The 14,509-nt window shown below is 48.0% G+C and overlaps 1 protein-coding gene across 1 annotated transcript in view; it reads right to left on the reverse strand.

Moving 5' to 3' along the window:
* The window catches only part of SBSPON (somatomedin B and thrombospondin type 1 domain containing), a 31,777-nt gene extending 18,195 nt beyond the window's left edge, over positions 1 to 13,582 (reverse strand). Inside the window, exons 1-2 of the mRNA XM_061123477.1 lie at positions 13,318 to 13,582; positions 1,091 to 1,285 (exon numbers count right to left, since the gene is read on the reverse strand). Coding sequence (XP_060979460.1) covers positions 1,091 to 1,285; positions 13,318 to 13,531 — 409 coding nt within the window. The 5' untranslated portion in view covers positions 13,532 to 13,582. The remainder of the gene's footprint in view (positions 1 to 1,090; positions 1,286 to 13,317) is intronic.
* Between the last annotated feature and the right edge of the window lie 927 nt (positions 13,583 to 14,509).

Genomic DNA, 14,509 nt, shown 5'->3' on the forward strand with positions numbered 1-14,509 from the left:
GCTTATCATCTTCCCCTCCCGCTAGACTGTGATCCACCTGACAGCAGGTTCCACAGCAACTTTTCTCCCCACTGTAACTGGCACCCAGCCCAGTGCCTGGCATCCAGGAGACTCTCAATAAACAACTTGTGTGTGGAAAGAACAAAGGAGCAAAACGACTCAGGGAGGATCACGTTGACATGGAATTTTCCAGGTTCCTATGAAAAAACATGATCTCTGCTACCCTGAGAAGTCAGTGTTTTTTGCTCTATCAGATTCAACCCCTATCAACACACTGGTTCTGGCCTTTTTGTTTATTTCTTATGTGAGTTTCTTATGGCTCCCAATTCATGAACAAGCTGACTCTGGATCTCCTGGGCCAGCCCACAACTAAAACAATCTTCCCAAATCACAAATCTCATCACATCAGCCCCAATCCAGTTGATTTGGTTTTTTAAGACAATCATTTTATCATGCTTTAGGAATTTGTTGAGCTTCCCAGGTGGCTCGGTGGTAAAGAATTCGAGGGCAATGCAAGAGACATAGGTTCCATTCCTGGCTCGGGAAGATCCCCTGGAGGAGGGCATGGCAACCCACTCCAGTATTCTTGCCTGGAGAATACCATTGACAGGGGAGCCTGAGGGGATACAGTCCACGTGGTCACAAAGAGTCAGACTCGACTGAGCAACTAAACAACAACAGGAATTTCTAATTTTTCTATTATTTTCACAGGTATGCTAGTGTCCCTGATTAAACAGGGATGGCGGTGAAAGGTGAAATTCAGTTATCCTTACTGGACGCATCTTATCCTGTGTGAGATAGCTTCATCCTACCTTAAGTCCTTCGTGGTCAGCTTGACAAGAGTTTGCTAACCACCACAGTGCACGTCCCTTACAGCTGGCTCCTGCAGCGCGGGAGGGGCCCACCTACAAGCTGTAAATGGGAAGGTCTGGGAGTTGGGGAGGGCTTTAATGCAGCTGATGGATAAAGGCGTTATTTAACACTTCCTGAGCTTCCTATCTCCTCTGCGCAGCCGGGCCCACCCCGCTCCCTGCAGTGCCTGGACTGGATGCTCACCACCCAGGGCCAGCAATGAAGGAAAGCGCAGTACCGAAGGCGTGCCCGCAGTCCTGGCCCTGCGGCGTCGCGTACTCCAGGCAGCCGGCTCTCTCCTCCAGGGCCGGGCAGGGCGCGCCGCCGTTCTGAGGCTCCTGCTGCACCGCGCGCCTCCGCACGCGCGCCATGGGCCGACACTGGCCGGCACAACCGCTCCAGGGGCTCCACTCCCCAACGATGCACGGGCGAGCTGAAAAACAGCGCGACGGGGACGCACACCTGAGCACAGCCAGCGCCGGCCAGGCCGTTCCCGCCAAGACAGTCAAGTTCAGGCTGTGCACACACCGTGCCGGACCCGGCGGTGGATCAGGAGGAACGCACAACGCTGACACTGACGCCACCCGCCCCGATGGTGAACTGATAAATGGGTATCCCTTAGAGGCGGGCGGATGTTCCCGGATCTTGAAGGTGGGTCTGAGCCAGGACCCACCCGAGTAAGAGACTGATGCCTTCAGGGTACTTCCGCTTACAGTCCGGTGTTAGATCAGCTCTTTGCCCTTGTTTTCCTTTGATTGTAACTTTATCCTCCTCTGTCCAGAATATTTTTAGGGCAACAGTAATACACACTCATTGGTGGAGGACAGGGAAGTCTGGCGCCCTGCAGTCCATGGGGTCGCAAAGAGTTGGACACAACCTAGCAACTAAACAACAGTAATACACGTTCATTTTAGAAAACATAAAGGAAAGAAATTCTAAAAAAGAAAAGGTGGGACTTCCCTGGGGGTCTGGTGGTTAAGAATCTGCCTGTCCATGGAGGGGTCACAGGTTCCATCCCTGGTCTGGGAAAATTCCACACACTGCAGAGCAGCTAAGCCCTAGCTGGCAGCTACTGAAGCCTAGCGGCCCTAGAACCCTGCTCAGTAACAACAGAAGCCATCAGAACGAGAAGATCCCTCACCAGAGAGTAGCCCCTGCTCCCTGAGACTAGAAAAAGCCAATGTGCAGCAACAAAGACCCAGTGCAGCCAGAAAAAACAAAAAAACAAAAAACAGGTGTTTCTCCCACCAATCACGTCTCCCACCATCCCATCATATACCCAGGTCAACTCTTATCAGGAAATGTGCCTCCTTAAGACATGATAGGGCCACACCAATGACCCCTATCAGACAGGTTTCTCCTGGTGCTCTATTCTTACCTTCCATGACTCAGGGACTCATACACTATACGAGGTGACATTTACAGATCAGCAACCAGGGCCCACAGAGGGTAAGAATACCCATGGTTGGGCATGAAGGGGCAAAGTCAGGGGATGAATTAGGTTTTCAATTCTCTGCCCATGACTGTAAAAATCAATGTGGTTGCATGTTTAACTTTTTCATTTAAAATCCTAATGAGTCGTTTAAAAGGACTGTACTGAATTTTCAAATTGAATTACTTGAAGACTTGAAATTGGATATAAGAAAAGAGAAAAACAAAGAAACAGAAGATGTACCCTGAACTGGATGCCAAAATTCCTTTCCCACAAAATGTGACCCACTTTTCCCAATCACCCTCATACGTTCAAGTTTTCAAAGTCTTCACCAAGAAAACACCCAAACTTCTTTGAAATCTGATGGGACTTCTGACAGTTTGTACTTGAAAATGCATTTTGCCTCTCAGCACACTCTAGTTTAGAGTTTGTGGTGTCTGGAAGCTACATCATTCGGTAGCACTACCCATGACATGAAAAGGATCACATAAAACATAAAGTTCGGTCAGTAACTCAACAGTGTCAAACTGCTCTAAAACCGCTTTTATTAATCATCTAAAAACTTATAGGTAGGACTTCCCTGGTGGTCCAGTGGTTAAGACTCTGTGCTTCCACTGCAGGGCTCCAGATTTGATCCTTGGTTAGGGAACTAAGATCATATATGCCTTGCCATGTGGCAAATAAATAAATAAAATAAAATCCTGTGAACCTAAAAACAAAACAGATAAAAAAAACTTATAGGTATCACATGTCAACAACCTAAGGAAGCAAGAATGAGCCACACCAGAGTTCGTTTCCAATATCTGCCATGCACACATCCTTTGGAAAATCAATAACAGGTCACTTCCTGCTCATTATCTCTTGTTAACCTTCCCTTTTTATTTTCACAGCCCTGTGATTCAATTGGCCCATAGAACCAGAAGGGATTTAAGGAGATTGCAGGTTAGGAGCTGGTTGAGAAGGACACCTCCAGTCCTTAATTCCTTTAATAACTCTTTTTCTTCCCCAAATCTCTTCATCCCTAAGTTTAGTTAGTCCTATGTTTGAACTACACTTCATAATACACTTTAAAAATATACACTTGTTTCAAAGATTAAACATTTGGAGGCACTATAAAATACAATTTTGCCATGGCTTTAACCCAAAACTTAGTTATATGGCCTTGATTATACCCTATCCATCACCGACTCAATGGACATGAGTTTGAGCAAAGGTCCAGGAGATGGCGAAAGACAGGGAAGCCTGGTGTGCTGCAGTCCATGGGGTCACAGAGTTGGACACTATTGTGCGGCTGAACAACAACAGTACGTTATCCATAGGGTAACAGTTGACATGGGAGGATGAATTTAGTCTCCCAGTTTTTCTTCAACATTTATGTCTTGTCTCATAAATCTTTATTTTATTTGGTTTGAATCATAGGTAAAGTCCTCAAATCACAGAGTCGTTGAATCAGTTGTTGTTCCTATTGGTTAATATTTGTCCTTGGCAAAATGCTATGCCCTTTCTTCCTGATCTATGACTTTGTATGTATGTGCTAAGTGGCTTCCGTCATGTCCAACTCTTTGTGACCCTACTGCCAGGATCCTCTGTCCATGGGATTCTCCAGGCAGGAATACTGGAGTGGGTTGCCATGCCCTCCTCCAGGGCATGTTCCCAACCCAGGGATTGGACCCACATTTCTTAAGTCTCTTGCATTGGCAGGCAGGGTTCTTCACCACTAGCGCTACCTGAGAAGCCCAATCTATGATTTTAGCAGCCTCATAAAGAGAATCAGAAAGTTCTGGGCCCCAAACAAGAACATCTTGGGGTCTTCATTGTCAGACAAAGTGAAAAAAGTTCATGTAGAGTTTTACCAGTAGACAGGTATTCCACAAAATATTTTGAGTTGGAAGATGAGTCTGAAGTATTTATTCCTGTTCTGCACAAAAGAGTCTCATCTTGATTAACTTGTGAACTTTTGATTCTTTGGATTGCAATTTGTCACAGATCACAAGCAATCTTTGGTCACGGAGGTTGGGAGAACAGAAACTTCTGACAGATTTATTACCACAAGTCATATATCTCAGCTGCTTGACACAGATTTCCTTTTGAACTCTTCCATTAGTGTTCTTGTTCCCTTCCCACTAAAGCTCACCTAACTCACATCTGAATACAGCATAACAAAACAGTCTTTCTTCATATGACTTTCTCATCCTTCACATTTCACTGGCTGTCACTGGGGGCCGGCAGACTCTCACCTAGCCAGCAGAAAGAGCTCCTGACTCCAAGCTCACTGCAGCTTCCTCGGGTCTTTGATTTTAATGGAACCATCCTACCCTTTTTAGAGGAAAGAAACCTAGATTTAATGGGTGCCTAGAAGCACTGCAAGCCTTTTTCTTCTCCTTTGTTTCAACTCCACATAACATTCAGGTTGAGTTTCCCCAGAAGCGGACCCTAAGACATGGATCTGACTGAGAGCAATTTATTTGGGAGGTGATCCCAGGAAGTATAAGGGAATGGGAAACAGAGACAGAATCAGACATGGAAGAGAACAGAGGTAGAAAGCAGATGTCTAAGCTTCTACTTTGGGTGCAGTGAACGCCTCTGGCTCTGGGCTCACTGGGGAGTGGCAGTGGACAGATTCGGACTGCAAGGAACCATCAAGCCTTTCCCCATACGCCAGCTCATGTCCCTTCTTCTGGAGCCTCCCCACCACAGCCACGGGGAGAACGGCCAAGAGCAGAAAAGTAAGTTAAACAGTTCAATAATGGATCTTCACACAAGAGTAGCAGATATTTCCCCATGTTCTAAGGGGAACAGACAGTCATATCGAAGTGAAGTTGGGCTTCCTGGGTGGCTCAGTGGTAAAGAATCTGCCTGCCAATGCAGGAGACTCAAGAGATGCGGGTTTGATCCCTGGATCAGAAAGATTCCCTGGAGAAGGAAATGGGAACCTGCTCCAGTATTCTTGCCTGGAAAATCCCAAGGACAAAAGAGCCAGGCGGGCTACAGTCCATGGGGTTGCAGAGAGTCAGATACCACTGAGTGACTGAACACAAGTAGGATCCAAGTGAAATTATTTTAAAAGATGCACCACTATTCTCTGTCTCTCTTAATGGCTTTTAAAACTCCTTCCAAGGCTTTGCCATTGAATTTGGAATAGAATTGAAACTCCCTGAGTGGCCCACCACGTCCTGGGGGACCTGCCTGTGCCTGCCTGTCACTCCCACTGGGAGCCAGCCCCCACTCCCCACCACCTCTTTCCAAGCTCTGCCCACAGTGGCCCCTCTGCCCCTGGCCACACCCACTCGTGCTTTTTCAGGGCCTTTGGCTGTGCGTTCCCTCTGCTGGAATGTTCCTCCCACACTGGGCATGTCTGGGTTTGGCTCATCTTTGAGGTCCCAGCTGAACTATTTCCTTTCCAGGGAGACCTTCCCTGACCGGCTTATCACACACACACATACACACACCCCACAAAATTATTTCCTCTCAGAGCTCGGTGTTTCCTGCCTTCTAGCATCTCCATAATTCAGAATACCAACCAAATGAAGTCGCTCAGTTGTGTCCAACTCTTTGCAACCCCATAGACTGTAGCTTGCCAGACTCCTCAGTCCATGGGATTTTTCCAGGCAAGAATACTGGAGTGGGTTGCCATTCTCTTCTCCAGGGGATCTTCCCAAACCCAGGGATTGAACCTGGGTCTCCAGAACTACAGGCAGACTATTTACCTTCTGAGTCACCAGGGAAGCCCATAATTCAGAATACATATGTATTTATTTTGTTTATTGTTCATTTTGTATTTCATCCCTAGCACTTGGCAGATGGCAGGTGCTCCATAAATTGTTGAATGGATGAATGAAATGGCATTAGACCAGGTCCTCCTCCTTCCTAAATTAAATTCTACATTGAAACAGACTCTGGCTTGCTCACATCATAAGTTAAAATTCATTTGGGTTTTTCTGTAATGAACTTTTTTCCCAACCCAACAAGAAGCCAAAGGACTGGCAGAGGCTCCAGGGTGTGAAGGAAAGCCGGTAGAAGAACAAAGTCAGAAACTCCCAGAGCCAAACACAGAAGAAATTCCTAACCTGGGCCAGAGTTGCCTGGGATCTCCTAGCAATGGTGGCCCCAAAGAGTGTCCCCTGGAAGGAGCACTGCTTCTCTGCTCCTTAAGGTTAAGTAGAGTCCAGTTTCTCCTAGCAACCACAGTCCATCAAGTCCCTCTTAATCCATTTTTATCTCCTGGTATTACCACCTCTTGAAAGTGACAAGCTCTTTCAGCATTAATATCTGTGGTGTGAAGTGGTATTTCCTTTTATTTGAGCCTGATTTCCCTCACTCAAGAATTTCAGAATATGGTGGAAAAACCCCTCTGTGTATCTCGTCTGAGCCACTCATGGACTTACTGTTCCAGTAGACCCCTGCCCTGCAGCTTTTGGACCCATCTTTCAATAGACACTTTCCCTCTCAGAATCCCACTCAACTTTCCCCAGGCCCATTCTCAGTCCAGAGAGAGGTGGAAACCAGAATTACACACACTATTTTCAACTGTAGGTATCAAGTGTTAGTCGCTCAGCTGCGTCTGACTCTTTGCAACCCCATGGACTGTAGCCTGCCAGGCTCCTCTGTCCATAGGATTCTCCAGGCAAGAATACTGGAGTGGGTAGCCATTCCCTTCTGCAGGGGATCTTCCCCACCCAGGGATTGAACCCAAGTCTGCTGAGCTGCAGGCAGATTCTTTACGATCTGACCCACCAGGGACGTCCTGTAGGTATCAAAGGGTAATCTAAAAAATTTTTTTTCTAATGCTTTTCTTTGATGATGCCAAATACACACACACACACACACACACACACACACACACACACACACTCACACACAGCAGCAGCAGCAGCAAACTCAGTGAAAGGCAAGCTCCCTCATTCGTGAATACAGTCTGGATTACTTCTTCTTAATGTAAGGCCTGGTTATCTTCCTATAGCCTCTCCTTGGTTAACCAGACACTCAGACTTTCCTCTCTGTAGTCCGGCCCTGCCTGCCTGGCTCTTTGCCACCTAAAAGGTGAAGGCCACCCACGATTAAGCACTTTCTCCCTCACTTTGTTAGATTCCAATCAGTTCTTAGCCTTAACCATTTCTAAGGAAATATTCTTTTTGCACTTTATGCACAGCGGCAGCATTGATGCTTGGCTTCTGTTTCTCGGCAGTCTATAGAAGGGAATTCCCTGGTGGTTGTGGTTAGGACTCCATACTCTCACTGCCGAGGATCTGGGTTTGATCCCTGGATGGAGCACTAAAATCCCACAAGCTGCACAGCACAGCAAAAAAACTGAAAAGAAAAAAGTCTATGAAGGAAAAATAAAACAGTCCCTTACACACACACACACTCCTCAGGGTGACACAATTTTATTTATTTTTTTAAAGATCTTTTTCTTTTATGTGGACCACTTTTAAAGTCCTTATTTAATTTGTTACAATAGTACTTCCGTTTTATGTTTCAGTTTTTTGGCTGCAAAGCATGTGAGAATCTTAGCTCCCTGACCAGGGACCAAACCCACACCCTCTGCACTGGAAGATGAAGTCTTAACCACTGACTGCCCAGGAAGCCCCTAGGTGACACAATTTTAAATTTACGTCATCCGCCTTTTTCTCTCTCCTTATGCATGTGTGCCCCTTTCCCAGGAAACGTGTCACAACTTCTCTGAAAGTCCAACAAGATCATAAAAACTGCCCAAGTGCCTATGGAGCCCCTCAAAAAGCATAAATAAAATGACCAAATATTTGTTTCCTCTTGCAGAAACCATGTTATTGGTCCCTGATAGATTGTTTTTTTTTTTTCTTTTGAGATATTAACTGGACAAGTTTATGAAATGCTAGCAAGACAGTGAAATGAACTGTCACCTTAGAAAAACAGGATTGTAGACACCGTGCAAACCTGGGGTGGGAGGGAAGGGGATAAAAATAAAAAAGATAATGATACCTTTCTAGGGAGTAAGTTTCTAAGGTGAGTTCTTTTCTCCTTTTGTGCATTCCCACACTTTCTGCAACAAACATATGCTTTGTGATAAGGAAGGAAAATATCATTTTTAAAAAGGACATGTGGATATGCCTCAGAGGCACTGAATGGTCCCCCCCTCCTTTTTTTTTTTTGGACAATTGTTTGTTAGCAACACTTGCAATAGCTCTTGAGTGTGTGCATATTGAGTTGCTTCAGTCATGTCTGACTCTTTGTGACCCTATGGAGTGTAACCCGCCAGGCTCCTCTGTCCATGGGATCCTCCAGGCAAGAATACTGGAGTGGGTTGCCATGCCCTCCTCCAGGGGATCTTCCTGACCCAGGGATTGAACCCACTGTCTCTTATGTCTCCGGCACTGGCAGGCAAGTTCTTTACCTCTAGTGCCACCTGGGATTGCAAAGAGGAGCAGGACACATTTTCTTGCCCTCGAGAGGCACACAGCTGATGGAGAAAAAAAGACTCACTCTAATATTTACATGGTGCCTGCTCTGCAAACTCCACAGCTTCTCATAAAGCCTCATTTCCTTGAGGCAGTGAAAACCTAATGTTTAAACCTGTGGGCTCTGGATTCAGAGTGCCTGGACTCAAACCTCACTTCATCACTTTTTGGCTGTGTGACTTTGGGCAAATTGCTTGACGTTTCTGTGCTTGTTTAGCTCATTCGTAGAATGAGGTCAAAATGGAGAATCCCTGGCTGGGTTGTGAGACCTAAGTAAATTGAGAGCTGTGAGGCTCCTTAGAGAGGAGGGCCTGGCACAGAGTAAGTGCTGGGTAAGCACAGATGACTTTCCCCTCCTGGACTGCACACCCAGGGCTGCAGCCAAATCATGTCAAATTCTGGCGCCAGTCCCTGCTCGTTATTTCCGCAGGGACAAAGGCAGGGGAAGCCACACACTGTCTCTCAGGCCATGACGGCTCCAGTGAAATCTTGACTTTCTAAATCATCGTGGACTATGCCATCCTTTTTGAGGGGTGAGTTTGGGAGCCTGTATTTTCCAGCATGGTGCCCCTGCTCCCTCCAGTTGAGATGTCAGCAGATTTTGGCCAGTTGATTTCCTAGTGCTGTGTGCTAAGCCATTTTAGTTGTGTCTGACTCTCTGTGACCCCACAGACTGTAGCCGGTAGTCTCCTCTGTCCATGGGATTCTCCAGGCAAGAATACTGGAGTGGGTTGTCATTTCCTCCTCCGGGGGATCTTCTAGACCCAGGGATTGAACCTGGTCTCTTACATCTCCTTACATTGGCAGGCAGGTTCTTTACCACTAGCACCACCTGGAAAATCTTAGTTGGTTTCCTAGATTCCCATCAATCTGGCAGAAGAGACTGGCCCATATAGGCTACTCATTTCTTTGTCCTGCTTCACTTGAGTTTATGATTACTCTTTCTTACGTTGCTCATCCAAGATCTAGTGCAACTTACTGCTTCTACGGTCTTAAAAGGCAGCCTCTGTGAACACAGCTGATGAGCTGGAGCCTGGGTGTTAGAAGCCTGATAAGCAAATCTTCCAGAAAGTTCTTTCAGGGCAGGGTAACTTGGATCTGCCCCCTCCTCGGCCTTTTCCCATATCTGATCAGGCCCAGCCAATGGTGAATTTTCTATCATTTGGGGATGTGGAGTGGTTATGGACATACATTATTGGTGTCGAAACCCATGCCATCACCCTAATGAGATTTTCTGAAATGATTAGTTTCAGAACTTATTTTTTGTTGGAAAGCTTAGTCATTCTGGGTTTGTTGGAAAGCTTAGTCATTCTGGGTTTGTGTGTGTGTGTGTGTGTGTGTGTGTTTTTCTTGGCTGTGCTATGGGGCATGTGGGATCTTAGTTGCCTGCCCAGGGATCAAACCTGCACCTCCTGCATTGGTAGCATAGAGGCTTAACCTCTGTGCTGCCAGGGAAATCCTGAAAGTTTAGTCAGTCTTTAGAGTCAACTTATTTTTCCTGAGTAAAAAAATAACTTTCTATTTAGAAAAAAAATTTCCAGTACTTCATCTCTTAGCCACATCAAAAAAGTAATAATAATAATGCATTTCTCAAGATGAAAAAATCAGAAGGGCTAGAGGTAAGTTCCATTGACACAGTTACCTTGTTCATTCACATGTAATGTCATTTCAGGCAAAACTGCTTCCGGCAGCACTGGCAGGTAAGAAGCAAACACGATTCTCAGAGGCAGAGCGGTCCTGTGTACACCGAGTCACTGGAAGCTCTAAGCTGCTGTTCTTGATTTATCCAGGAGAAACTCACAGCTACGAGTTGGCACAGACAGATGGGGCTGCTGGCGGCGTGAAAGCAGGCAGTCGTGGGTTCTGACCTCATTCTGTTACCCGCTAGTGTTAACTTTGTGATGGGAGAGCCCTCTGAAAGCCCCGGCTCCTACAACTGGGAAACACCAATATGAGCCCACCTCATGTTTCCCCAAACATGAAGTGTGGTTGTGATGCTGGTCCAGGGCTGAGAAAACCAAGCATCTCAGCTCTGTCTTGCCCCTCACTCTCCTCAGTTCTGAGGCCTGAGAAGGCTCAGGCTCACAGAGTGGCTGCCTTCCAACTGTCTATTTTCTTTCTTCTTTAAAAAAAAAAAAAAAAAAATTCTATTTATTTATTTATTTGGCTGTGCCAGGTTGTAGTTGCGGCATTCTCTGAGATCTAGTTCCTGAACTAGGAATGGAACCCAGGCCCCTGGCACTGGGAGGGAGGAGTCTTACCCATTGGACCACCAGGGAAGTCCCTGGTTGTCTCTATTTTCTTGCTGCCTTGCCCCCAAAACTTCAGATGCAGAGGATCTATCACGGAGGAGCCTTTTCCATCCCAAGTCTGTTTCTGCCTAGGCCTGGGAGAGCCTCTGCTAACTCCCTTGGGAACGGCATTTAAGGTTCCTGAAAATACTCCTTTAAAAATCCTATCAGGCCCCATTCCCTTTTCTGGTTTGTGTTTCTTTGTCTGCTGCCCCAGCCCTCCCTAGGCACTAAGAGCCCAGGAATTTTTTCTGAGTTCTCTGGAAGATGGCAAAATCTTCTCTCTTCTGCTATCACCTTCCCAAAAAATCCTCACTCTGAAATGACAGGCCTTTATTTTAGTATTTCTACTTCCTGGACTAAAAAGGAGGGATTTATTTTTGACCAAATAGAGACTCGGAGGATTCTGGAATTCCTCACAGCATTGTTAGGGCTCATGAAAAGGCCAGTTTTCCTCCTGACACTCACCTATCTAGCTGTGTTCACTGTCTGTCCTGTTCACCAGGTGACTGTCAGGGCCTGGCCTAGCACTGGCACAAAAGGCTGAACAACCATGGATGCTTTCCTCCTAGAACTCCCATTCCCCTTCTAGAGGCTTCTCGCTCATTCTCTGTGATTAGGCTTGCCCATTACTTCCTCTGAGAAGCCTTCCTTGAATTCCTCCGGTCTTCTGAGCTTTTCCTCTCTGGCCTCCCAGATCCATTATTTTGACACTGAGCATGTTGCAGATGGCTTTGCGTGTGCTTCCCTGCTGGACTCTGAACTTTCAGGAGGGCAGAAACTGTGTCTTCATGGTTTTTGTATCACTGTGCTTACCACAGACTGGGTCCCATTATCTGAACAGCAGGAATCCTGCCTTTCCCTTTAAAATGTAGGTAGAATGCTCAAGAGAGAAAAAAAGGTTTGGAGACAGAGACTGCCATAGTGGGAAGGCTTCGCTCAAGTGATCCAGGGAACTGAGACAAACAGGAGTTTGGGAGGGATGCTGTGAGGAGCAGGGGCACCTGTCCAGAGGCTACTGCATTTCCTAAGTAATTGACTCTTCATCTTACTTGGGTAGTAAAGTGCCCTGGCTTTGGTGCAGAAGCAGGAAAGCAGCTTATCAAAAAAAAAAAAAAAAAAAAAATCTATATTCTCAGATGTATCATTAGCTTTCAATCAAGATTAAAAAAAAAAATCTTCATTTTTTCAACTGTGTTCTTTTAGCAGCAGGCCTGGGTGACCATCCTGCCATGGGCCCGTGGCCTCTCCCTGCCTAAAAAGAGGCAGAAAGAGTGCTACTCTCTACCAGGCATCTGGGTACCTGGGGAATAACAGCCCGCAGGTTCCTTTTCCAGGAACATGCTGAGGATGCCACAACACCAGGATCCTTGAGGTCTAGCCCTAATGCATGCGTGGCTTTTGGGGTGTTGTGATTATCAGGGAGCAGGGCTACTTTTCTTTCCAGACCTGGCTTCTTCTCAAGTACGCCTTGTTCTTCAGGACTATTCTCACCACATCTCCCTTTACCTTTTAATTAAGTTGGCATTTATTGCGTCTGTACCAGGAGCCTATACTGTGTGAGGTTTAAAGATCAAAAAGACTGAACCTAAAGGAAAACCAGCAAGAATGAAACATACTAGGAACCCTGGGATAAAACCCTTAATCATGTTATGTGGATACAACTGAACTTAAAGAATATAGGGAACACCTCGTAGGAGGGAGGGTCTGTGCAACAGGCCAGAGTGCAGGTGAGGACAGCTGCGGTCCTCCAGGAACTCCTTCTCCAGAAGAAAGCACCCTCCCAGAGCCGGGCCTTGGTGCCACGTTCCTCCCCTCACCCGCTCTTGATTGAAAGCTACGGGTTAACAGAAAGCACCGCGGTGGAACCTGGCCTGGGGTTCCCCTGGCACATGCCAGTGCCATGTCTCCAGGCAGGCGGTGGCCGGACCAGGCCTGGAGCTCCCAAGCGGAGGGCTTCACGAGCCAGAGACGGCCTGTGCCCTTCCAGAACACGGGCTCTAGTCCCTACGGCCAGGCCCTGGTGGGAAGGGGTGCTTTGGAACTGTATGTCCAGAAGACTGGAGATGCCTGGATGGGGAGGGGGCAGGGGGACCCTAGGATGGAGAGTCTGGGGAGCACCTAGAGAGAGGGGGCTGAGAACCCTAAGACAGAGAGCTGGGTGGACCTGAATGGGGGACAGGGTGTCTAGGGTGGAATAGACGAGCCCAGGAACGCCTGGCTCCGGGACTGCGGTCCCCGGAGTGGGACCTGCGGCCCTCTGCTGCGGACGAACTGCCAGCTGCCCACCCTCGGGCCCGCCACCCACCTGGGCACGCCCTGGCATAGTCGAAGCAGCAGTCCCCGGTGACGCGGCAGGCTTGGTCGCAGAAGCACGTCCCGTAGACCCGGTCCTGCCTCCAGCCGCTGGCGAAGCAGGCGGGGTCCCGGCCGGGGCAGCAGCGCCCGGCGTCCGCGCAGCCGGCCAGGGCCCCGGGCCACAGCCGCGCCAGCACGCACAGCGCCATCCACAGCGTCCTCATGGCGCGCGCTCTGCACACCTTCGGGGCAAGTGCCGGGGTGCCTCGGAGAGCGCCGGCCCCGGAGCAGCCCGGCCCGGCCCTGCCCCGCGCCTGCCCCCGCCCCTCCCCGGCCCTGGCGGCGCGCCCGTCGGAAGCCGGGCGGGGACCGGCGGGGAGGGCGCCTCCGCCCCTGGCGCCCGCGATCGACGCTCGGGACACCGGCCCCCTGCCCACGGCGCCCACGGCCCAGCCCGCGGGGAAGGCCGGGACGCAGCGGAAAAGCAGGTGCTCTGGGATCTCAGGGAGCGAGCGGGCCCGCCAGCCGCCCCGCCAGGGCGGCCGCATCTCCTGGCTCCAAACTCTGCTTCCTGACGTCTGGGGACAGGTTAGCCAGTGGGCAGCTTGACTCCGAAGCCAGGAGCCTTATAGCACTCGATGGGCACGAACGGGGCTCAGTCGCACGGCTCGCCCAGACTTAGCCCAGAAAGCCACGATGTACTTTTCCCAGGACACCTAGTTCCCTTCCACAATCTCCCCAGGCCACTAAATCGAAGAGATAAGATTGAAGAAAAGTCCTTTCTTTCTGCGGCATTTTCTAATGGGTTTTTCCTGCCCCAGGAAAATGACACTTTCTTTCACCGAAGAATCAATTAATGATACATAGACTACCAACGGTGCCTGGCTTTCTGTTAAAGCAGATTTCCCCAAAGAAATTCTGCTAGATGGTATTGTAGAATTAATTTCTGCTTTAATCAAGTGCCATCCTACCTTCGTATAGACATTTTCTTCCACCTTTTTTTCCAAATATATTTTCTGTACTTTTGTTAACCAAAAGGTTCTGGAAGTTTCATTTTCTTTTGTGTTTTTAAACATTTAAACTATTCATGGTTTTTGTAAGAAACTGAGACCACAAAGTTGTATCTGAGAAATTTAATTAATTTCAGGATAATTTTTTTCCTTTCTCATATGAAGACTTCTCAAAGAATTCCTGTTGCTCTT

Source organism: Dama dama, chromosome 21 (genome assembly GCF_033118175.1).
Source record: "Dama dama isolate Ldn47 chromosome 21, ASM3311817v1, whole genome shotgun sequence".
In the NCBI taxonomy this organism is placed as follows: domain Eukaryota; kingdom Metazoa; phylum Chordata; class Mammalia; order Artiodactyla; family Cervidae; genus Dama; species Dama dama.